Here is a 27,224-nt window from a genome sequence, read left to right on the forward strand (position 1 = left end):
AAATATTTTCTACAGCTTCATTGATAAGGCCGGTTTCACGAATTTTTTGGGGGGATCAAAGAAAGACATGTCTCCGTTTTTTTTTCTTTTGGTGGGGGCGTTGTGGACAATCATTCCTCAAAAATATAGGACGTGTTAAAGGCGCTCTTATTATAATGAGTCAGTGATCCATAAAAATAACGGATAGCACACATTTGTACAAAATTGGACTTCATATAGCAAAAGGCAAATTGAAAACCATACCCTTCTTTTACAGAGATGCTAAAAATGATAATGTTCCTCTTTACAGGGATTCTTTAGAAGAACAATAAGATTGAAGTTAATTTATGAACGATGTGAGCTCAATTGTCGTATTCACAAGAAAAGTCGCAACAAATGTCAGTACTGCAGGTTCCAGAAGTGTCTGGCAGTCGGGATGTCTCATAATGGTGAGTTGGATGATTAGTTGCTCAATATTATACATATATAGAAAGAGACGCACATTTATAAAACAGAAATAATGATAAAATAATGGGAAAGGGCCCTTTGAGTCAAATCCAACTTGGATGGGTGCAAACTCAAGTTCATAAGAGCAGTTTACAAAAAAAACAAATAGAGTAGATTAGCCCTCCCCCCTCAAAAAAACTATATATATAAGGTATATGTATTCATGCTATAGTAGATAGATGCAAAATAAAAATAGAATACGGCGTAACTCCAAAAAATGTAAATAAATATATATGTACATATATGTGTTAATACAGTATACATACAGTATATATGAATATATTTGCATATATATATATGTGTATATATATATATATATATATATATATATATATATATACTGTATATACATATAATTTGTGCATAAAAAAGTATATATATAAATATATACGGATATGTATATGGGCACGGGATTATGGGATCGTGGATATGTATGATGGGTATATGGGCACGGGACTATGGGGTGGCGGATATGTATGATGGGTATATGGGCACTGGACTATAGGATGGAGGATATGTATGATGGGTATATGGGCATGGGACTATGGGATGGCGGATATGTATGACGGGTATATGGGCACGGGACTATGGGATGGAGGATGTGTGATGGGTATATGGGCACGGGACTATGGGATGGCGGATATGTATGATGGGTATATGGGCATGGGACTATGGGATGGAGGATATGTATGATGGGTATATGGGCATGGGACTATGGGATGGCGGATATGTATGACGGGTATATGGGCACGGGACTATGGGATGGAGGATGTGTGATGGGTATATGGGCATGGGACTATGGGATGGCGGATATGTATGACGGGTATATGGGCACGGGACTATGGGATGGAGGATATGTATGATGGGTATATGGGCATGGGACTATGGGATGGCGGATATGTATGATGGGTATATGGGCACTGGACTATGGGATGGAGGATGTGTGATGGGTATATGGGCACGGGACTATGGGATGGAGGATATGTATGATGGGTATATGGGCATGGGACTATGGGATGGCGGATATGTATGATGGGTATATGGGCACTGGACTATGGGATGGAGGATGTGTGATGGGTATATGGGCACGGGACTATGGGATGGCGAATATGTATGATGGGTATATGGGCACGGGCCTATGGCATGGAGGATATGTATGATGGGTATATGGGCACTGGACTATGGGATGGAGAATATGTATGATGGGTATATGGGCACGGGACTATGAGATGGAGAATATGTATGATGGGTATATGGGCATGAAACTATGGGATGGAGGATGTATGATGGGTATATGGGCACTCGACTATGGGATGGAAGATATATATGATGGGTATATGGGCACGGGACTATGGGATGGAGGATAATTATAATTTGCTATAACTAACCACAGTTAGTTACTATGCCCGGGCAGCGCCGGGCTCTTCAGCTAGTATTATATATATATATATATACATATATATATATATATATATATATATATATATATACACACACACATATACTTGTATAATATATATAAATAATTTATTTATACATACTGTATGTATACTTTTTGTGCACAAATATATATATATATATATATATATATATATATATATATACACACACACACCACTGGCAGAAGCAGATACTATGTGAGTTTGTGGACATTTTGCTTTTTAGTGTGTCGGGTATGTCTAGATAATTTTCCATCAGGTTTTCACCTTGAACTTTTATGTCTGCCGCCCTGGGAATTTTCTCTCTTATTTAACTTTAAAAAGTTGAAATTGATCATTTGTGAAGGGCCTTGTTCCTCCTGGAGCGCAGAGTGCATGTTCATAACAGCATTTGTCAGTGCTTGCTAAGGCGTAAAATACCGAGTCATTATGAAGGAGCCCACACCAGAATGGCCTGCTAGGAAGGAGGAGGCTGGCAGGAATTACCTCATTCCTTCATCTCATCTCATCATCATGACAAGAAGTGAAACTGGTTGGGCGGGTTGAGTGGACAATGCTTTTAAAACATCATTTGAGTAGTAATGCAAACATGAAACAGGCCAAGCAAGGCCTGACAATGTCAATACAGCCCCTCAGGCCTACTGGCAGGACACTAAATCAAGCAAAGTCTTGATTTCTTGGTCAACAGGTTTATAGATAATTATATTATCACTATGAGACTATTCAGGGCTGGCGGTTTTTCTCCTTGTTGCCCATGTTTTTTTCTATTCTTTGTCACAAATGCATTGGGCCTAAACTGTTTATCAGAGATATAGGCCTTGTTCCCAATAGCAACCAATCAGAAATAAGCTTTTATTTTTTACACTGCATTTGAAAAGTAAAAGCTGATTTGTGATTGGTTGCTATGAGCAACCAGGCCTACTTCTCTGTTTTGATAAATTTGTTCTAGATTCTAGAGCAGTGGTTCCCAAACTCCAGTCCTCGCGGACCCCAACAGGTCGTGTTTTCAGGATTTCCATAGTGTTACACATGTGAGAGAATTCCTGATGCCTTGATGATACTTCCATCACCTGTGACATACTAAGGGCATCCTGAAAACATGACCTTTTGGGGTCTGTGATGACTGGAGTTTGGGAAACACTGTTCTAGAGGGATGTGCTGAGGGGTTTTTCAAAAAGCCAATTTCACAGGGTTCACATGCGGTTTGGTTCACAGAACCATCTTTGTTTGAGTTGGGTATGGCTTCAGAGACCACTAGCAGTGCCATCTTCTGACTGACTGCCTGTCCTTGTGTTGACCATGGCAATTCTTTAAAAAAAGATAAGTAAGATTTAGACCTCAGTCATATGTCCGTGTTTAAACACATATGTGATAAGATGGTACCGGTGTAATCATTGTTTAGGATCAGTGTGTCATCAGTATTTGGTCTGCATTTCATCAGTGTTTGGTCCGTGTGTCCATTCTTACCATCAGTGTGTCATTGTGTGTCCGTTCTTACCATCAGTGTGTCATTGTGTGTCCGTTCTTACCATCAGTGTGTCATCAGTGCTTGGTCCCTGTGTCCGTTTTTTACCATCAGTGTGTCATCAGTTCTGTTTTTACCATCAGTGAGTCATCAGTGTTTGGTCCGTGTGTCCATTTGTACCACAGTGTGTCTTCAATGTCCGTTTTTGCCATCAGTGTGTTATCATTGTTTTGGTCCGTGAGTCCATTGTTACCATCAGTGTTTGGTCCGTGTGTCCGTTTTTACCATCAGTGCGTCATCAGTGTCTGTTTTTACCATCAGTGTGTCATCAGTGTTTGGTCCCTGTGTCCGTTTTTACCATCAATGTGTCATCAGTGTCCGTTTTTACCATCAGTGTGTCATCAGTGTTTGGTCCGTGTGTCCGTTTTTTACCATCAGTGTGTCATCAGTGTCGGTTTTTACCATCAGTGTGTCATCATTGTTTGGTCCGTGTGTCCATTGTTACCATCAGTGTTTGGTCCGTGTGTCCGTTTTTACCATCAGTGTGTCATCAGTGTTTGGTCCGTGTGTCCGTTTTTACCATCAGTGTGTCATCAGTGTTTGGTCCGTGTGTCCATTGTTACCATCAGTGTTTGGTCCGTGTGTCCGTTTTTACCATCAGTGTGTCATCAGTGTTTGGTCCGTGTGTCCGTTTTTTACCATCAGTGTGTCATCAGTGTCGGTTTTTACCATCAGTGTGTCATCATTGTTTGGTCCGTGTGTCCATTGTTACCATCAGTGTTTGGTCCGTGTGTCCGTTTTTACCATCAGTGTGTCATCAGTGTTTGGTCCGTGTGTCCGTTTTTACCATCAGTGTGTCATCAGTGTTTGGTCCGTGTGTCCGTTTTTTACCATCAGTGTGTCATCAGTGTCCGTTTTTACCATCAGTGTGTCATCAGTGTTTGGTCCGTGTGTCCGTTTTTACCATCAGTGTGTCATCAGTGTTTGGTCCGTGTGTCCGTTTTTACCATCAGTGTGTCATCAGTGTTTGGTCCGTGTGTCCGTTTTTACCATCAGTGTGTCATCAGTGTTTGGTCCGTGTGTCCGTTTTTTACCATCAGTGTGTCATCAGTGTCCGTTTTTACCATCAGTGTGCATTCAGTGTTTGGTCCGTGTGTCCGTTTTTACCATCAGTGTGTCATCAGTGTTTGGTCCGTGTGTCCGTTTTTACCATCAGTGTGTCATCAGTGTTTGGTCCCTGTGTCCGTTTTTACTATTAATGTGTCATCAGTGTCCGTTTTTACCATCAGTGTGTCATCAGTGTTTGACCCATGTGTCAATTTTTACCATCAGTGTGTCATCAGTGTTTGGTCCCTGTGTCCGTTTTTTACCATCAGTGTGTCATCAGTGTCCGTTTTTACCATCAGTGTGTCATCAGTGTTTGGTCCGTGTGTCCGTTTTTACCATCAGTGTGTCATCAGTGTTTGGTCCGTGTGTCCGTTTTTACCATCAGTGTGTCATCAGTGTTTGGTCCGTGTGTCCGTTTTTACCATCAGTGTGTCATCAGTGTTTGGTCCGTGTGTCCGTTTTTTACCATCAGTGTGTCATCAGTGTCCGTTTTTACCATCAGTGTGTCATCAGTGTTTGGTCCGTGTGTCCGTTTTTACCATCAGTGTGTCATCAGTGTTTGGTCCGTGTGTCCGTTTTTACCATCAGTGTGTCATCAGTGTTTGGTCCCTGTGTCCGTTTTTACTATTAATGTGTCATCAGTGTCTGTTTTTACCATCAGTGTGTCATCAGTGTTTGACCCATGTGTCAATTTTTACCATCAGTGTATGACACAGCTTCCCAATCCTTTGCAATGTTAAGTACGGGCAGATAATGGATGGCACAGTGATGCCATCCATGTGCTGCCTGTAATTGTTTTTCACTGACGCAAAGACTTGTATTGACACTTTTCATCCCTAATATCGGAAAAAAACGGATAGGTCTCCTTAACGTTAAGGCCACGTTCACATGTTCAGTATCTGGTCAGTATTTCTCATCAGTATCTGTAAGCCAAAATCAGGAGCGGGTGATATATCCAGAAGTGGTGACGTGTTTCTATTACACTTTTCCTCTGATTGTTCCAATCTTGGTTTTGGCTTATAAATACTGATGTAAAATACTGACCAAATACTGAACGTGTGAATGAGGCCTTACACTGAGACACGGTCTGTGAAATAACACCAGACATGTGAAGATCCCCATAAACTATAACGGGTATGTGTTGTACCCGTGAAAAACACTGATGGAACACGTTCGTGTAACACGGACATATGAATGAGGCTTTACTCTAATATTAAGGAACCCTGTGGATTACAATCTATACACATATGAATGAGACATTTATTATAGGAGAACCGCAAAAAACATCATATGTTAGATCTTGTAGGCTATTATAATAAATCGGATCCATTTAAATGCCCTTTTACATGTTTACATGCCCATGTTAACAGGGCAGCGATGGACCAGCGAACAGGCAAAAGCTGGTTTCATCTTCTGTGCAGACAGGGGGTGAGCTGCTAACAATATGTAACTGTATGGAGCCAATCAACCGTATGTATCTCAATGTAGTTTGTACGGATGCTAAACATAACCTTATTTCTCTCTTATCCTTTTGCAAACACCCAGAAGGGGAGGAGTCAGACACATGAGACCAAATCCCGCCCACATTTACTGCAGTCGTAATGCGAGCTAGCAGTACACTAGATTTTCATGACAAATTTCAGCAGCTGCTCCCCCTAGTGTTTAAAAGTTGAAAACATTAAAACTTTTTAAATACTTTTTCAGATTTTTTACTATCATTTATTTATTATTTGTAAACATTTTAAAAACATGAAAACATTAATTGTTAAAAAAAACTTTGGCAGGGGAGGAAGTGGAAGGGATGACACACAAACACGCAAATACTTAATTTATGTTGAGTAAAAAAAAAAAAACACAGTGGGGGGGATTTCTATAAATCCTATTCACTTTGTTGAAGCTGTAAGACGCTACATTTTTTGCGCAGTGAAAATATACACAAAACTCACCAAAAAAACACTGTGGGAACTTAACCTAAAGGGATTGTTCGCTTCTTGGACAGCCCCTTTTAAAATGATGTCGCCCCCCCGATAAAAAATAGCCGCACTGCTGCCTCTCAGTGGCCTTTGATTGGCTGTTGTGCTAGCGATGTATAAAAATGTCACACAAACGAGGTAAATGTAGTTTTTTTGTTTTACACGGGGGACTACAGAATTTAAAAACTATTTTTTTAATAATTTGACAGCATAAAAAGTTATGAAACTTTGCACTTTATTAGGGGATTGATCTTCATTCCTATAAAAAAAAAATCTTCACATAAGTGGCATCCAAGCTTCTGTGTTACCCCAGTCTACTTGCCTGCCTTTAACTGCATTGATATTAGAATATACTCCTTTGGAGTACAGATGATGGCAGTGATGGATCAGTTCAGCACGTGTTTCACCAATTCTGGGAATAAGCTGCTGCAGGAGATGTTTCTGATAAAGCCAGGGTCACACTTGCGAGAAACTCGCACGAGCCTCGCGTCTCAATACCCGGCACTGCCGCCGGCACTCGGACCGAAGCACTCAGCTGCATAGAAATACATGCAGCCGCACACTGCGGTCCGAGTGCCGGCGACAGTGCCGGGTATTGAGAAGTGAGGCTCGTGCGAGTTTCTTGCAGGTGTGACCCCGGCCTAAGCACAAGACTCAGAGTAGGAGACAGATGCTGACCCATCACTGCCATCAGCTGTACTCCAAATATGTACAGTATGATAATAATGCAACTGAAAGCAGCCAAATAGATTGGGAAAAAAAGCAGATTTTTCGATTTTTAGAAACCACATGCTGCAATTTTTTACAGTAATGATGACAAATCCCTCAATAAAGTGATTTGCAAAGTTCTAATAATTTTCCATACTGGATAAAGTTATTTACAAAACAAATGATAGTTTAATTACTCTTTAAGTCAACCCCTTTAAATGATTGACTTAATGGTACAAATCTGTCCATATAAACTTTCACTTATATAAAAAAAAACTATAAAATTAAATGCTAGAGTGAACTCCGCTTTATATGCACATGGCTGGCTTCAGAAACCTCAGTGCACCACTATTTTATGGATTTTATTTACGGCAGCAGCGGATCTCTCGCTCCCATTTTTCACCTTTAAGAGTTTTAAAGTCAGAGGATAAATGACCTTTGAATGACTGACTTAAAGAACATTCTGCTGACGGTTTCCCATTGTCCTCCTGTAATAGAAAACCAATGAATCGTGGTGCAGTTCAGATGTAGTTGTTTGGACAGAAAATATTCGTTCACACTTAGTACTAATTAATACTACGATTGTCTAATCTATAGAAGAACATGAACAAACCTTGAGTAAATTCTGCAGCAATATAATATAGCGTCTATTCACCGAGCTTTTGAGAATTGCCATTATTAGTAGTTCCCTAATTTAATAGCCGTCTTGGCATGACTTCCTGCACAAGCAAGGACTATAGCAAAATTACCATAAATGCTCTTCATCAGGCATCACAAAATACAATGGCTGTTTTTGGTAGCCTGTATTTTTTGTTTCTGCCCATGGTTCATCATGGCAGCCTTTGTGAGAAATGTACTCACATAATACATGTTTGGCATGGTTATTTATTTTAAAATCAACACCACTTATTGGTTTGTGTCATGAATCCCATGCTGCATGGAACAAGCTGGGCAGCAATAATGGGACATAAAACTCTTCCGTCTGATATTACTGATAGTATCAACAGACAGCAATGAGCAGGCTTCCATCTTCAACCTTTAAAGGGAATCTGTCGGCAAGTTTTTGCCACGCAATCTGGGAGAAGCATGATGTGGGGATAGAGACCCTGATTCCAACGATTTGTCACTTACTGTTCTGCTGGCTGTTGTTTTCAATAAAATCAATGTTTTATCAGCAGGAGATTATCATTTCAGGACTAGGTGTCTCTTGCCTCCTAGTCAGCTGCTCTGTATAATCCCACCCCCCACACTGATAAGCAGCTTTCTACTTTCTACCTATGCAGTGTACACAGAAAGCTGACAATCAGTGGTGTGGGTGAAGTTATGCAGACCTCAGCCTTCAAAACGCGGCAAGACCTGCAACAGAGAAGACTACCAAGTGACACATAACTGGAATCAGGGTCTCATCCCCTACATCATGTTGCTCTCAGATTACATACAGATTCCCTGTAACCCCTGTTAAACATGATGTATTGTATTTATTGTGTTTGTATGTATATTTCTGCACCTGCCACTAGATCCCTTGTATAGTACATTGCATTACTATAATATTGCAGTGTATTGTAAAATTACCCATCTCTTATGAAGCCCAGACACAGGCTGAGCTTCACCGGTATGCAAATGTGGCAGATAAGGGGGTCTTATGAAGGCTTCAGCAATGTCATTGGAATAATGTTGCTAGGGGAGTGAGGGGGATTTGGCTCAGACACTGTACCCCCTTTTTAACCTTTTAAATGCCACCTTCACGATTGGCAGAGGCATCTAAGAGGCTGAATTGCAATGATTGTTGATGGCAGTTACTTTCGGGAGTCTTCTGTATAACGCAGCCAGCACTCACTCTTTATGGACTCTGCTCACTAACCAACTCCATGCATGCAGTGCATACATTGGACAGATGTTACAAGCTGACATCTAGTCAAAGTGGTCCCCCCACGCGCCGTGAGCCCCGGCACTTGCTTGCTTGTTCTTGCCCTGGGTAAATGTATTTGTGGCATGGCACCTTCCATCCTTCCAATATTCTGCATTCTACAAGATTAAATCGCTTGCTCCATGAAGCCAAGTGTCCACGTGTAAAACGGAAAACCAAACATATACGGACCCAACCTTGCAATGGATAAATGTGCCTGATCTGCCAGAGTGAAAGCCGCTCTTACCCCCACCTCCCCGCCATAGAAGGGGTCCTTTGTGAATGACTACCCTACATGACATTCATAGGACCAAACTGGGGGACACAAATAGTGGAATTTTTAAAATTTTATTACAAAATATGTCCCATACATTTCAGTATCCCTCTATCAATATGATCATATACTGTATTAAAATGACCTTACTGCAGCAACCCTTATTATTATATCTCTGTCTTATTGACCTGATGGTGATCCAGCCTCAGTGCTTGATTCACCTTTCTGTAATGGTGATGTCCTGTTCTATCTTTATGAATGCTGCAGCCCATCGCTGGCCTCAGCTGAGAGCACTGATTAACTGCAGCGGTCACTTGGGTAGATGGAGATGTTATCATTAAAGAGGATAAACAGGTGGAAAGCGTAAGAGCGGGAACGCCGCAGACAGGTATAGGGTTTTTTTTGTTATTTTTAGCCATTTCCTCCTTTCTTTTCAGTTCTTGGAAAACCCCTTTAAGTCAGATTTCATGTAATCCAATGAGGAAACGCTGACGAATGTATTTCTCCAGCAAACAACCAAATAGGTGTGGACTCCTGATAAATCATTTTTCAGTTATTAATATTTTCTGTTTGCATTTCGTATGGAGTTAGCCCTAGTAAAGTCATCGTGTCCCTAATCAGTGTGACCGGTCCAGAAAAAAAAAAGTGCTGATAAATAGACCTGTAATTTAGTATTAATGGGTTTGTTTTAAATTCATTCCACATTAACATCATGCCAGGAACACAAATAGCCTCAGATAAAAAAAAAAAATGTACAGGTTAAATTGTCCTTTGTATCAGCAAAAATTCCAGCAGATTTCACTGAAAGGTTAATGGTTTTTTTTAATGGGTGCAGTACCATGTGTTATCTCACACAGGAACACAAATGTCTAAACCAATATGGCTTTGTACTGACTATTTGGACGCATAGCAGCAATTTATAAAGTTTCCAGTTTTACTACAGTAGCTAGTAAAAAAAATGTTAGTTAACACTGAAATAATTCTGGACCTGCAGAAGTTCCTTCTGAAGAGGTCAAATTGACCTTTTGGCAAGTCATAATACCAATATCACCACTAGGGGGCATCTGATAAACTTTTGTGATCTTCAGATACGAATAACACTCACTCATAAGATAGATAGATGAATAGGTAGGTAATAGATAGATAATAAATATATAGATGATAGATATTAAATAGATAGATAGATAAATAGATAGATAATAGATAAATAATAAATATATAGATGATAGATAAATAGATAGATAATAAATATATAGATGATAGATAGATAGATAGATAGATAGATACATAGATAGATAGATAGATAGATAGATAGATAATAAATATATAGATGATAGATAATAGATAGATGGATAGATAGATATGAGATTGATAGATAGATAGATAGATAGATAGGTAGATAAATATGAGATACATAGATAGATAGATAAATATGTGATAGATATATATAGATAGATAGATAGATAGATAAATATGAGATACATAGATAGATAGATAAATATGTGATAGATAGATAGATAATAGATAGGTAGATAAATATGAGACTGATAGATAATAGATAGATAGATAGATAAATATGTGATAGATAGATAGATAGATAGATAGATAGATAGATAGATAGATAGATAGATAGATAGATAGATAGATAGATAGATAGATATGAGATACATAGATAGATTTGCTAACTGTGACAACTTATTTTTTTATTATATATTATTTCTAATTTACCCATAATAAATAAGAGCTCAAGTACCTAGTATTAACGTGATGACCCGGCATTACAAATCAATCCTAATAAGTTAAGAGGCATATATGTAATAAAAATATATATCTTTATTAAACATAAAGGTTAAAAAGAACAAAATAAATTAAAACAGGCAAAACAGGAGGATTACAATTACCCCCCTAGCCCTTTAAGATCAATGTAGAAAGCAGCCCAGTAAGTGACACATCATTGGAATCAGGGTCTATGCCCTTTCATCATGCTGCTGTGGTAGCGAAAAAACCCTGGTGACAGATTCCCTTTAAACACAGGTACTATACACCCATCTCAATGAAGACTAATGCATGTTTGTATACATGGTTCTCTTTGAACATTCTTGAACGCCTATATTGGAATAAAGTGGATAATGTATATCTTTTAATTCCTGTGGATTTTGCCTCGGGGATCAGTTTTAGGGCGGCATTTTGTTTACTGCTTGCCACAGATCATACCAGGACCCACACAAGATGCTTTTCTGGCGTCGATCCTGAACTGTAGGAAAATAGTCTTGTTTTCTGCTTTTGGTATTGCAACAACATTGTCAAATGACTAATAAATCATGACATATTTGTGCAGATCACATTTTCGGACTGGCAGCTCATATTGTCTTTAAGGGAAACGTTTCCTGTTTGTTTAACTCTACATCTTGGAGAGGTCGTCCATATTATTTCAGGTTAAGAAATGTCATATTACTAAACAATAGGATGCTGGTATATCAATTTCATGGCAGCCGCCTTAAAAAATATGGCGATTTACGGTCACAGCAATACTCTGGATATTTAGATATATAAGGCTACTGCTTTCCAATCTGCATTATCAAAAGACAAAACCGTAATCTGATTGGTTGCTGTTTACTGGAAAATGACAGCTGTAATATTATTGGTTGCTATAGGCAACACTTTAATGAGATTACGCACCTTTAGGGACAACAGGTTTTTTTTTTTACTTTGATGAATGTATTTGGGGACTAAAAACATTTTTCCAGTTGGATATTATTAAGAATTTTGCCCCGTTTGCCTCCTGTAGCCTCTCTGTTGCACTGTCTATTGCTGGCTGCAGAATGAGTTAACTGAGTATCCATCAGTGATCTTGCAGCGGCCAGATGTTACAGCAGAGTGGATGGAATTTCTACAAGTCCCACGTCCGCTATACATGTATGTGCGCCTGCGGATTACCAGCTTAACTGACATGCGGCACGGGTTCAGGAGTCGCAGCTTGTCAATTTCTCTTGCAGAGACGCTAGTCTCCGCAACGGAAATTTCCACAATAGAATGTATCTGGATGCGGTAAATCCGCACATTCAGTGAACACATTCGAATTTACCTGCGTTGCCATATAATTTTTCTTGTTTTGTTGGTTCATTACAAACAGCAGAAAATTAGGAAATTTTGCTAATAAACCAAATTTGTAGCGGGGTGGATAAATAATTCAGATTGTCATTGTGTGCCCACTGCCTAGTAATGAACATCTACTGAAATCACTCTACATCGTGCCTGTGTCCTACACGGAGGTAGCTCTGCCAATTTGTGACATTTTCTATAAACTGGAAACTTATTAATCTGTGTTGGTTTAGTTTGAGAGATAATCTGCGTAAGTTATGCGGTTAAAGAATGACTGGATCACATAAACATTATCCTGTGTAATGCATGCTCTTCACAATTAAGAAGGCTTCATTCTTTCAATTATTTGGGGATTCTGCCGTGGTTTTTTTCAGCTTTTCTGTTAAAAGCGGTATTTGCAAGTTATTAAATTGCTTTAGTTAGTTAGACAGCATAAAAATTATCAAGTTTGCAATTGACATGCTTTTTCTATCTGCTGTCATTCTCCAGCAATAAGAGCTTTTATCTTTCATAGTGTACAGCGGGTTTCAGTGGAGCTAGGCCACTAATGCCTGCCCAGACACTGGCTGAGACTGCACAGTAGTCACATTCCAGGTCAGGGATTAACATACCAGCCACCTTTCTCCGGCTAATTGTTTTCTATACAGCAGTCAGCTACTCATCTACCTTCCACTCCCTCTTAGCTCCTGACAAGCTGCTGTTATAAATCTTGTTATAAATCTTGCAGAATCACCAGCCTTGCACCTTTCAAAGCAGACCTCCTATTCATGCCTCTGACTTGTGACTTGGGCTGTCCAGAGCTGGGAGCTTGTTCACATGCCCAGTTATCTCTATGTGTAAATAGAGTGATAGCAGTGTAGACTCAATCCACTGATCACTGATTGTGTTACAGCAGATCTTGTGCTGAGCTTTATACTTCTACTAATACTACAGCTTGGCTACGCAAAAACAGAAATTCCCCTGGTCCGTAAGGGGTTAAAAACATTTTTTTTCCACTTGCTTCAATAGTCCCCATGGGAAACTAGAAGCTGCGATCTTCCGATCGCTTGTGCTACACATAGCGGGGCTGCGGCCTTGCTCTATGTGGCAGAAAAGCTCACTTTCTATGAGCGTCGACAGCTATCTGGCTATGACAACCACAGGGATCTCCTGCTGACCCATCGCAGGAACCCGCATCAAACAGGGGGAGGCGTACAATGACAGACTCTGCCCGTCATTGGACGTTAAGGGGTTAAAAAAATATAAAAAATATCTAAAGCTTCCCTTCCGAGCCTTGCCATGTGCCCAAACAGTGGATTTCTCCCACATATGGGGTATCGGCATGCTCAGGAGAAATTGCACAACAAAATGTATGGTCAATTTTCTCCCGTTACCCTTGTGAAAGTAAAAAAAATTAGGTCTAAGGCTAGTTTCACACTAGCGCATTTTATAGGCAGCGCACGGCGCCGCAAAGCCCAGCCCCCTGCCCGCCCCATCTGGTCATTTCCTCCTACTATCGCACACGGCTGCATGCAATCTGCGCACCCTATCTTTAGCATAGGGTGCGCAGACCGTGCACTGGCCGTGCGCTAGTAGGATTTTTGCGTGCGCTGCGTACTTTTGAAGGTGCGCCGAACGCACCAAAATGCAGCATGGCTTAGTGGCGTCATGCACTGCCTGTAAAATGTGCTAGTCTGAAACCAGCCTAAAGCAAAATTTTTGCTAAAGAAAAGTAAATGTTTATTTTTTTCTTCCACATTCAAAAAATTCCTGTGTCGCACCTGAAGAGTTAATAAACTTCCTGAATGTGGTTTTGAGACCCCTCAAAGTCACTTCAAGTGTGAGGTGGTCTCTAAAGAAATAGTTTTGCAAATTTTGTTGTAAAAATTAGAAATCGCTGGTCAACTTTTAACCCTTATAACTTCCTAACAAAAAAAAAATTATGTTTCCAAAATTGTGCTGATGTAAAGTAAACATGTGGGAAATGTTATTTATTAACTATTTTGTGCGATATGACTCTAATTTAAGGGCATGAAAAGTGTGAAAATTGCAAAATTTTCAAAATGTTCGCCATATTTCATTTTTTTTTAACAAATAAACACAAGTCATATCAAATAAATTTTACCACTATAATAAATATAGTGGTATATATGTCTTGAGAAAACATTCTCAGAATCACTGGGTCCATGGAAGCGTTCCAGAGCTATAACCTCATAAAGGGACAGTGGTCAGAATTGTAAAAATTGGCTTGGTCATCAAGGTGTAAACAGGCTTCAGGGGCGAAGAGGATAAGGGGTTAAAGTCATTTTTATACATTTTTTGAGTTTACTGCACAGACTTTTGAATACAATACAGTCATATGTTAAAGTTTGGGCACCCCTATTAATGTTAACCTTTTTTCTTTATAACAATTTTGGTTTTTGCAAAAGCTATTTCAGTTTCATATATCTAATAGCTGATGGACTCAGTAATATTTCTAGATTCAAATGAAGTTTATTGTACTAACAGAAAATGTGCAATCTGCATTTAAACAAAATTTGACCGGTGCAAAAGTATGGGCACATCAACATAAAAGTGACATTAATATTTCGTAGATCCTCCTTTTGCAAAAATAACAGCCTCTAGTCGCTTCCTGTAGCTATTAATGAGTTCCTGGATCCTGGATGAAGGTATTTGTGACCATTCCTGTTTACAAAACAATTCCAGTTCCTTTAAGTTTGATGGTCGCCGAGCATGGACAGCCCGCTTCAAATCATCCCACAGATGTTCAATGATATTCAGGTCTGGGAACTGGGATGGCCATTCCAGAACATTGTAATTGTTCCTCTGCATGAATGCCTGAGTAGATTTGGAGCGGTATTTTGGATCATTATCTTGCTGAAATATCCATCCCCTGCTTAACTTCAACTTCGTCACTGATTCTTGCACATTATTGTCAAGAATCTGCTGATACTGAGTTGAATCCATGCGACCCTCAACTTTAACAAGATTCCCGGTGCCAGCATTGGCCACACAGGCCCAAAGCATGATGGAACCTCCACCAAATTTTACTGTGGGTAGCAAGTGTTTTTCTTGGAATGCTGTGTTTTTTAGCCTCCATGCATAACGCCTTTTTGTATGACCAAACAACTCAATCTTTGTTTCATCAGTCCACAGGACCTTCTTCCAAAATGTAACTGGCTTGTCCAAATGTGCTTTTGCATACCTCAGGCGACTCTGTTTGTGGCGTGCTTGCAGAAACGGCTTCTTTCGCATCACTCTCCCATACAGCTTCTCCTTGTGCAAAGTGCGCTGTATTGTTGACCGATGCACAGTGACACCATCTGCAGCAAGATGATGCTGCAGGTCTTTGGAGGTGGTCTGTGGATTGTCCTTGACCGTTCTCACCATTCTTCTTCTCTGCCTTTCTGATATTTTTCTTGGCCTGCCACTTCTGGGCTTTACAAGAACTGGACCTGTGTTCTTCCATTTCCTTACTATGTTCCTCACAGTGGAAACTGACAGGTTACATCTCTGAGACAACTTTTTGTATCCTTCCCCTGAAAAGCTATGTTGAATAATCTTTGTTTTCAGATCATTTGAGAGTTGTTTTGAGGAGCCCATGATGCCACTCTTCATAGGATAACCAAATAGGAGAACTACTTGCAAGTGGCCACCTTAAATACCTTTTATCATGATTGGATACACCTGGCTATGAAGTTCAAAGCTCAATGAGGCTACAAAACCAATTTAGTGCTTCAGGAAGTCAGTAAAAAGTAGTTAGGAGTGTTCAAATCAAGAAAATGATAAGGGTGCCTATACTTTTGCACCGGTCAAATTTTGTTTAAATGCAGGTTGCACATTTTCTGTTAGTACAATAAACCTCATTTGAATCCAGAAATATAACTGAGTCCATCAGTTATTAGATATATGAAACTGAAATAGCTGTTGCAAAAACCAAAATTGTTATAAAGAAAAAAGGTTAACATTAATAGGGGTGCCCAAACTTTAACATATGACTGTATCTAAGGCTACTTGTTATATTGAAATAAATTCCAAAGATATTGATTGAGTTATGTCTAAGCTTAAAATTTGCTTTCTTCCAAACATTTTATATATAAAATGACGAGATGTCTCATTTATCAGTCACTTATACTTATCATAAAGTTTTAAGATGGGGGTCATCCAAGTTCATTAAATTTATAGCGATAATTAAACATTATTTGCGCTGAGATATTGTATGAAAGACACGCCTCAGTATACACTGAACTGCATTTATTGTATGTTTTATAACACCACATTCTTGTTTTACCGCCATACGGTGTCTCTTCATAATGTTAATAATAATCTCGCTCCTAGTAACAGAAAAAAAAAATTTGCTTTTAGCTATCAGGTTTGGACGGATGCCGCAGGCCGAGAAGGAGAAGCTTTTGGCTGAGATCTCCAGCGACATTGACCAGCTAAATCCAGAGTGCGCTGATCAGCGAGTCCTGGCCAAGCACTTATATGACTCATATCTCAAGTCCTTCCCTTTAACAAAAGCTAAGGCCAGAGCCATATTGACAGGAAGGACAACAGATAAATCGGTGAGTGGGAGTTACGAGTGTAAATGATTTACTATGATTGTATTTTCTACAATTGTAAGAAAAGGCTGGGGCTACACAGATATCTGTCACGCAAGAGCAATGCTCAGGAAAGTTGCTGTCATGCAGCTATTTTAGAATTGTGGTTTTACTGTTACAAAAATGGCCAAATCACCTAGAGTCCTAGAAGATACACTGAAGTCTCTGGCAAGAGACCGGCAACCAGTGCTGGGAAATCCAACACATTTGGAAACACCTTCGATTCTAGGAGCAGGAGGTGCAACCCCACAGGAATTCACTAGATGCGATGTCATGTCGCCGTGTAGGTTTAGCCATATCCAGAATTATTTTCAGAAGGTGATATCCTTTTTATATAACTGTGACAAGTTTTGGAAGTTTGCGATTATTACATACAGGACGTAAATTTAGACAAGGTCATGCATTACCTTGGGCTTCCGGTCTAAAGGTACTGTCACACTTAGCGATGCACCAGAGATCCCGACCAGTGATATGACGCGGACAGGATTGCTGATGCATCGCTAAGTGGTCGCTAGTGAGCTGCCACACAGGCAGATCTCACCAGCGACATCGCAGGGGTCGGTGGTCACTACTTACCTGTCAGACGAGGCGATCCTGACATCCTCCCGCCCGGCTCCACGCTCGTCGCTCGTCTCTCCACAGGAAGCGCCGCAGGAAGCTGACGACGAGAAACGGTCCATGACTTTCTCGCGCGATCAGCGATAACCAGCGGGGGAGCCGGTCGTAGGTAAGTATCTGACATAGAGATATCGCTAAGTGTGACAGTACCTTAAGATGTGTAGAAACTCTGAAAAATTATGATATATGTCCAGAGCAGGGATATAGACATAGCAAAGGCCAAGGCCATCGCATGACTAGAGCCAAGTCATAATATGTTATGGGGTTGATTCATCAAAGCTTTTACACCAGAAAACTTGTAAAACATTTCGAAAAGTCACAACATTTTTGTGCAACTTCACGACTTTTGGTGTTTTCACGGCAGTTTGAAGTAATTCTAATAAAATTTGATGAGCTGGGGCAGAGTCATGGTGTGGCTACTCTTGCCTGTTAAAGTTGTGGCGTTTCTTATGCCAGAAATACTCCAGTCACTGACCAGAATATGAGGCGAATGGAGTCCCATTCCACAGAGAAGATTCACTAAATTCTTTAAATGGGGTGGCCAGGATTATTATATATATATTTTTTTTACTACGGGCCTAAAAATAATAGGCATGTAGTTGCTAACAGAGGCAACTACCTTCTTGTTCTACCCGACGCCGGCTCAGAGCAGTCTTTGACCGCTCTTGGCGACAATGCAGCTTTGTCGACTGAGCAGCTCTTTTCTTCCGGGCTGCTATGTTAATGGGTCATGACTGACGATGTCATGCTGATTGACAGCCAGGTCTCCGCAGCTAGGAAGCAGGGAGCCAGCTGTCAATCAGCATGACATCGGCAGTCCCACCCCTTCAACAAAGCAGAGAGGATGAGAAGCCGCTGTTCTGTCGGCGTGACGTCAGAGAAAGCCACAGAATTGGCAGCAGGAGAGGTCCTTGATTGCTTTGTGCCAGCATAAATCAGCGCTGGGCGCAATAGGCAGGTAGGTATCAAACTGCCTGTTAGTTTTTAGGTTTGTAGTGTAAAAATGGTATAGTCCTTGATAAGAAGCACTCTCCTCTTAATGAATTTGGCATATCATTCTCCAGCAATACCTTAATTAAGACTGGGGTGAGAAATGCCAGTCTTAATAAATTGGCAATTATGAGTTCAGGACTTAGGCCGGGGTTACACTTGCGAGTGCAGTGCGAGAAACTTGCGCTTCAATACCCAGCACTGTCGCCGGCGCTCGGGACCTGAGTTTGCGGCTGCATGTCTTTCTATGCAGCTGAACGCTCCGGTCCGAACCGCCGGCAGCAGTGCCGGGTATTGAGGCAGGAGACTTGCGTGAGTTACTCGCATTGCACGCAAGTGTGACCCCGGCCTTAAAAGGGTTATCCAGGATTAAGGGCCATGATTTGCACAAGCATTTGTTCCAAATCATTGAACATTTTGCTAGTTTTCATAACTGGGCCATCCTATAGAAATTAGGACATTAATATATCTAAATAGAACATATCTGTGAGAAATAGTAGGGGGACACAAGCATCATTTTAATATCTGTACTTCTCCTTTTAGCCTGTGGTGATCTATGATATGAACTCACTGATGATGGGAGAAGATCAAATCAAGTGCCAGTACTTGACTCCTTACATGGAGCAAAATAAGGAAGTTGCAATTCGCATTTTCCAAAGATGTCAATCTCGATCAGTGGAAGCTGTCCGGGAGATCACTGAATTTGCCAAAAACATTCCAGGATTTATCAATCTTGACCTAAATGACCAAGTAACTCTACTGAAGTATGGTGTCCATGAGATCATATTTACAATGCTGGCCTCTCTCATGAATAAAGATGGGGTCCTCATCGCCGATGGCCAAGGATTCATGACCCGAGAGTTTCTCAAGAGCTTGAGGAAACCATTTGGTGACTTTATGGAGCCCAAGTTTGAATTTGCCGTAAGATTTAACGCTCTAGAGTTGGATGACAGTGACCTGGCCATTTTCATAGCTGTCATCATACTTAGTGGAGGTAAGACTTGTTTTGTGCCAGTGGGTGGTTTGCGTGTGTGGCACGGTTCCCAACTCTACTTGGTAGATTTTATGAGATATGACATCAATGTTAGGCAGAGAAGGAGAATTTGTTAAAGTGTAACCATCTAGTAAACGTCAGATGAAAGCAATGTCATTTCAGGATAAGTTCACTGGGTGTACTTCTGTCCAGGTGCAGAAAGAATACAGCAGCAAGTTCAAACCAGACTCATCTACGAAGAAGTAGATGATGAAGGAAATGTTGAGTGTTTTCAAATTATAGACTATAAAATATTAACATTTTATTATATCCCATATAATACTTGAAGATTTCATTGGCATTTTAAGGAAAAAGGACAGTTTATATGACCACGTAAAAATCATGTGGAGAACATGAAGATGACCTGCATATCTGCCCAGCATGTCATATAAATTTTAGCTTAAAGTCACCGTTGTTTCCAGTTTTATTTCATAAATCAATAGTTCACATGAAAATAAGCAACTTTGTAAAATATCTTATCAGAGCAATCTGCTTCTTTCTCTGCCAAGACACATTTTTAGTTTCCCAAACTCTCGATTTACGGGTAAAATTCACATTCAATTAAGACAGATTTTTTTTACATTACTGAGATGGGAGATGACAGTTGGTACCTATAAGATTTATGCAGATGGGAGAGGGGAGCTCTGCCTCCAAATTTTCCCTCTCCTGTCCCTCCAAATGGAATGTTAACAATAGGAACTGTGATCCCAGAAATATAAAAATAAGGAAAGAGGTAAGAGGGTCCATGCCCAACTCCCAAGCATCACAAAAAAGGGTGCATTATGATTGTAAAGGGCACACATGCTCGTCTTACACAGCAGCCCTCTTCTGTCTCTATTTAGCCTGGATTTAGTGATTCTTGCCTAATTATTCAATTTAATATCATATTTGGTAATACACTAATTATTATTGAAGCTGATCTCTCACCAGATTTCAAAATGCACATGCATTATTAATCTCTTAGACCTGATGAGTATTATGTATTTACTGTACTTCTGAAATTCAATGTCAGAATGGCTTTTCTGAAAGGTTCCCTGTCTGATATTACAATGGGCATTTTGAGTCCTGCAAGTCTCCTTTTAATATCCAAATGATACAGCCATATTCACATGGATTTTCAAATCAAAGTACACCAGTGTCATCAGCTCTAAGAGACTTGTTCGATAATGTATACAGTTTATATTGTGAAATATCCTGACAGATTTTGTTAAAATGTGACATACAGTTCCAGAGATATGGGCCTTTTTATTTAGTGCTAATTAATCTGGTGTTTTCTAAGGGGGCGTTGCTTACCGGCTAATTATGCAAAGCAGCGTAAAGACACGCCCCAGAGGATCCTGTGAGCACCACCCTTAAATAAAAAGCCTATTATCTCTGGAACCGTATAGCGGAATTTAAGTAAAACAAAAAATGGGATATTCAGTTGAGTAGCAGGAATAACATAAGAGCAAAAATTGACCTCTTTTGATCATGTCACTGGTCCTCTTTAAGTTAAAGTACAGCATTTCAGCAATCTTTAACTCAGCCTTTTCTTGCCTGCTGGCTTTCTAGAAAAAAGGCTCCTCAGTCTAAAGAAATATGCCTAAAATAAGATAGACTGAAGGGTAGGAGGGGGATGCAGCTGCAGTTTCTTAATATTTTAGTAAAACCACATGAGAAAGAAAAAGGAATAGAAACAAAAGACAGGGGGGGGACATTTTTAATCAGCTAAAAACACACAAAACTAGGCTCTTACTTCATACCAAGAGGAGCCCACCCATTCAGAAGCCATTGGGAAAAAGTGGGATATTTACAGATTATAATGAACAGAAAATGTCTCTATGTACCGTATGCAGATTCAACACACTGCTCAATAGCGAATACATATACAGCTACCAAAGAAGTGATTTTTTTTTTAATGATAGGTGATTTTCAAATTCTTAGAAGTACAACAGTAAAGAGTTAAATGATACTAATGGTCTTAGGGTGCTTTCACTTTTCAGTGGCCACGTTGGAGTTTACGTCCTAAGCCCCTGCAAAACGGGATTTCGACATATGCACCAAAAAGGCTATAGACTTTAATAGTGACAGCAGAGCAAATGTGCCCTCTACCATGCATAATTTTCGTGAGTGTAAGCCTACAGAAGGTGGACACTCAGAGGCACGCTTCTACGTCCAATTGTCCCCCTCCTGTAGGCGTCCACTCCCAAAAACGATGCAAGGTAAAGCAAGCGTTTGCTCTGTCATCACCATTAAAGTCTATGGCCTCATTGGTGCATACATCCGAACTAAGTTTTGCAGGGGGTTTGGACGTAAACTCCGACAGGGCCACTGAACAGGTGCAGAAAAACAATGTAAAGGTGCCCTTTCAGATGTCCAAAATCAGATAACACGGCTGCCTAGAAAAACACCGGATAAATGCATCAAAAAATAACTTTATTTTTTCCAAAAGTATCAGTCACTTGATTTCTGATATATTTCGGCACACCAGCACATTTCGGCACACCAGTTGCAATTTATAAATCTGAGAGCTATGTAAAAATTCCCAAAATTCACATTTTCTGGCCCAAAAACAACAGGTGACAAAATTTGCAATTTATTGATGACCCAAAACCTGATTCAAAAACCTTGATAAATTCTCTCCTATGTTCCTCTCATTGATCCAATGTAATATGGCGGTTAGTTTAATTGTGAGATGCTGCTTACGTTGGTGAAATTTAGTGCCGTAGGTTAGAGACCTTTTTGTAGGTTGTGAGTCAACTGTACACAGTATAGAGCCACACCTAAAACTAAATATGGAAAAATGCAATTGATGTCTTTAACACCAGTGTTCTCTGCCAGTGATATCGCTCTGACCCTGGTGCCAAGTTCTATAAATGCTAGTGCACAATAGTATCTGCAGCAGCCAACAGCTGGCAAGCCATATGCTATAGGGCCGGATGGTTACATGTGGCCCCAGTCACTGGTTGGGAAACGCGGCTGCAGGACATAATTGCTTAAATGGTTCCATCTGCTTGAGAACAATCTGGGCCGATCCGTTGATCTTAGAACATTTATTGTTTTTAAAGGGATTGTCCACTTCTGGGGATATTTATTTTTCTGAGTATGGAGCCCGCCCCATACTCAACAGGTTGCGTATTACAGCCAGGCCCTGCCTCTGTCAATTACTGGTGGAGCAGTTCTCTGCCCGGGATTGTTAAACGGGCGGCATTAATAGCACACAAGCATGGGGGCGCGTTATTCTACGTGTCCATCTACGCGCTTGGGATGTGATCACCAATGGATTGCTATGACAGCAGGGGAGTCTATTGAAGACCTGCATGCTTGTCATTACGTACCTTCCTTGAAACCCAGCCTCATGATTTCTACTATATGTAGCACTATATATAGGCACTATATATAGGAATGCTGTTAAAGTTCTGTATGTAGCACAAGCGATAAGATGATCTCAGCTTCAAGTCCCCTAAGGGGACTAATAAGAGCAGTGAAAAGTTAAAAAAAAAAGTTTTTAACAATATGAAAAAAAATCCATTAAAAAAATCCATAAAAAATAAAAGAATACATAAAAAATACATAAGTTCAAATCACCCCCCTTTTCCCTAATTAAAATAAAGATAATTTACTTGTGTGTCCCTTGTCTTACACATGTTTATTATACTTGTCTATATTTCCCCTTTTCACTTGTAAAGCGCCATGGAATAAATGGCGCTATACAAATGCACAATAACAATAATAATAATAAGAATTTTTAAAAAACGTGGTATCGCCGCGTTTATAGAAGTCTGATCTATCAAAACATAAAAATTATTAACCCAATCAGTAAACACTGTAAATGAAATAAAAAAAATCAAAAACGCCAAAATTATGCTTTTTGGGTGTTTACAATACCATAAAAAAGTTACCAAAATGTCATATCTATCCCAAAAAGGTATCAGTAATAACATACTCCGCAAAAACTAAGCCATCACAATGGTCCATCAGCTGAAAATAACAAAATATCACGGGTCTCTCAAAAGGGCTACACAACCAAAAAATGTATTTTTTGCAAACTTCTGATTTTGTTTACCACTAAAATTATAAAAACACTGGATATGTTTGGTATCACCATAACAGCACTGATGAGGATAATCACATTGCAAGGTCATTTGTACCACAAAATGTACATCTTAAAACAATTCCCAAAAAGCAATGTCAATATTGCGTTTTTTTCACAATTTCTCCCCATTTGGATTTTTTTTCCCTTTTTACATTATGATGTAAAATGAATGGTGTCATTCAAAACTACAACTCGCCCCACAAAAAAAAACAAAAAACATCATGTCTATGTGGACAGAAAATTGAAAAAGGGGAAAAAAAGGGGGGAAAAAATAAAATGCAAAAATGGAAATAATAAAATCCAAATACAAAATGAGTTTTTAGCTCGAAATAAATGCATTTAAGTAAGAAAAAAGTAAGAAAAAAATTGACCTTAAAGATGGACAAACCCTTTTAATTTATGCGTACTAGGAGCCACAGGTATTTTTTTAGGAGACTTACAGTTTTAGTGTATAGCATGATTTTTGATTTTGTCACAATGATTTAATTGTATCACAAATTATAATAAGCCTTTTGAGTTAAAATAGAGTGCATTATGAGGCATTATTCAGACGTCCGATTTTTTTGCGTACGTCTTATTCTGATCAGAGTTTGATCACAGTCTGAGAGTGGTCCGAGTGTGGTAGGAGTATGGTCCAGGTATGGTCTGAGTGTGAGCCAAGTATGGTCCAAGTGTGGTTCAAGTATGGTCCGAGAGTGGTCTGAGAGTGGCCCAAGTACGGTCTGAGAGTGGTCCAAGTATGGACTGAGAGTGGCCCAAGTATGGTCCAAGTGTGGCCCAAGTAAGGTCCAAGAGTGTCCCAAGTATGGTCCGAGAGTGGCCCAAGTATGGTTCGAGTTTGGTACAAGTATGGTCCTACTATGGTCCGAGTATGGTTCGAGTGTGGTCCTAGTGTGGTCCGATTTCCTTGCCCATAGAGAATGAAAAAAAAATCTCCACCTTCTAAATTTTGAGAGTCTGTGAAAATCAGACCACATTCGGATGTCATCTGATTTTTTCACTTAGCCATTGAATTCTATTGCCAATTTTGATCTGAACCTCATCTAAAAATCATACGTGTCCAATTCTGCCCACCAACCTCTCTGCCCAAGGAAAAAATCGGACACGTGAATGGCCCAATAGACTATTACTGGTACGAGTGAAATCCATGAAAAATATGAATAGAACTTGTATGCAAAAATCACATGTCTGAAAATGACCTAAATCTAGGTACGTCTAGGTAGAAAGAAAATCTTGTTCTGGCGCTTTATGCATGGTCCTAGTGTGGTCCGAGTATGATTCGAGAGTGGTCTTTGGTCCAAGTATGGTCTGAGTGTGGCCCAAGTATGGTCCAAGAGTGGCCCAAGTATGGTCCGAGTGTGGTCCAAGTATGGTCCGAGAGTGGCCCAAATATGGTCTGAGAGTGGTCCAAGTATGGTCCGAGTGTGGTCCAAGTATGGTCCGAGTGTGGTCCAAGTATGGTCCGAGTATGGTACAATTAGGGTCCGAGTATGGTCCGAATGTGGTACAAGTATGGTCTAAATGTGGCCCAAGTATGTTCCAAGTGTGGCCCAAGTATGGTCTGCGAGTGGCCCAAGTATGGTCCAAGAGTGGCCCAAGTATGGTCTGAGTGTGGTACAAGTACGGTCCTAGTGTGGTCCGAGTATGGTCTGAGAGTGATCGGAGTGTGGCTCAAGTATGGTCCGAGTATGGTCCGAGAGTGGCCCAAGTATGGTCCGAGTGTGGTACAAGTGTGGTTCTAGTGTGGTCCTAGTGTAGTCCGATTTCCGTGCACGTGGAGAAGTGAAAAAAAAATTTCCACCTTCTAAATTTTGAGAGTCTGTGAAAATCAGACCGCATTCGGATGTCATCTGATTTTTTCACTGAGCCATTGAATTCTTTTGCCAATTTTGATCTGAACCTCGGCTAAAAGTCAGACGTGTCCAATTCTGCCCACCAACCGCTCGGCCCAAGGAAAAAATTGGACACGTGAATGGCCCCATAGACTATTACTGCTACAAGTGAATTCCGTGAAAAACACGAATACAACATGTCTGAAAAAGACCTAAGTCTAGGTAGAAAGAAAATCTTGTTCTTAGCTTTATAGATTGGTCAGTAGCTCTGCGCCCCTGCCATTCATCATCTCGCAGATACAATGGTGTATATATATATATATATCATGTAGCATTAAAGGGTTAAGTCCGAATCATGTCATTATTACTTACGTACTTGTGTACATGGATTGTGTGAATGGTTTCATTGTTTTCCATTACACTTTTATTGCTTTTACAGTACGGCATAATGACTTTTTTATGGTCGCAAATATCATTATTAGACCATTTACCTTGGATTAATTTCTTTTAATCTTCTTCGCCCAGATCGCCCTGGATTAGTGAACGTGAAGCCAATAGAAGATATTCAGGACACTTTGCTACAGGCCCTTGAACTGCAGCTCAAGTTGAACCACCCGGACTCCTCTCAGCTCTTTGCTAAACTTCTCCAAAAGATGACGGACCTTAGACAAGTAGTGACAGAGCATGTCCAGTACTGGCAAGTTATAAGGAAAACGGAAGGAGAAATTAGTCTTCATCCACTCCTTCAAGAGATCTACAAGGATTTATATTGATAAAATTCCACCTAGAGCTGAAATAGACGTAGTATGAAGACTTGTCTGTCTGCCTTCAACGACATCCGTGAGAGATTGGCAAGGACTTGTACCGAGTCTGCACACAAGTCTACAAGAAGTTGATAAGGATATATACAGAGATTTAACATACATTATTACTATATATTCAATTGCAACTAAAAAAAAAAAGACTTGTGCAAAATCTCCACCCAAATCTCCGAAAGATCTACAAGGACTTGTTCTAAATGTCCAACCCCACCTGCCAAAGATCTACAACTCTTCCAACGACAAAGTATTTTTTGTGAACCTCGGCATCTGTAATAGATTTATAACAACCCGTCTTAAACCTCCATCACTCCTGCAAGAGATCCACAGGGACCTGTACCAAACTAACATTTTTATTTTTCCAATTATGTATTTTTACAATTTGCACTATTTTTATGAGGGGAAACAGTAACAGCAGATACAATTACTGTGATAGAGCCTTAAAAGATGCAAAGCTTTCATGTAACTGGTCTATTTTATGCAACTGGTTTATAAAGCACATGTACAATGACTTTTAATATTAAAATATTTTACGAAAAAGCGGATTTTAGTTGTTTTTGACGTCTACGGTCATAATTTATACTTGTGACTTGATTTTAATCTGTTCCTCTGTTTGGTCTTTTGGTTTGAAAAAACGCTTAGTATGATACTAACCTATCCTAAGTTCTGCAATAGTAAAGGTCTCCACTAGGAAATGTGCACACGGTAACTTTTTTAGGTGGATTCCGCCTGGAATCCACCTGAAAAAGTGCCGAAAACAATGAACATAGTGCACATCAATGTCAAAACAACACTACTGTGCACATGTTCGGTCTTAT

At 39.9% G+C, this 27,224-nt stretch overlaps 1 protein-coding gene across 1 annotated transcript in view; it reads left to right on the forward strand.

Annotated features, from left to right (window-relative positions):
- Window positions 1–26,949, forward strand: part of PPARG (peroxisome proliferator activated receptor gamma) — an 81,627-nt gene extending 54,678 nt beyond the window's left edge. Inside the window, exons 4-7 of the mRNA XM_073574253.1 lie at window positions 290–428; window positions 16,805–17,004; window positions 19,192–19,642; window positions 26,114–26,949. Of these exons, the coding sequence (XP_073430354.1) occupies window positions 290–428; window positions 16,805–17,004; window positions 19,192–19,642; window positions 26,114–26,361 (1,038 nt within the window). The 3' untranslated portion in view covers window positions 26,362–26,949. The remainder of the gene's footprint in view (window positions 1–289; window positions 429–16,804; window positions 17,005–19,191; window positions 19,643–26,113) is intronic.
- The last annotated feature ends 275 nt before the right edge of the window (window positions 26,950–27,224 follow it).

The sequence above is a fragment of the Dendrobates tinctorius genome, unplaced genomic scaffold (genome assembly GCF_039654945.1).
Source record: "Dendrobates tinctorius isolate UK_male_01 unplaced genomic scaffold, ASM3965494v1 ptg000038l, whole genome shotgun sequence".
Taxonomy (NCBI): domain Eukaryota; kingdom Metazoa; phylum Chordata; class Amphibia; order Anura; family Dendrobatidae; genus Dendrobates; species Dendrobates tinctorius.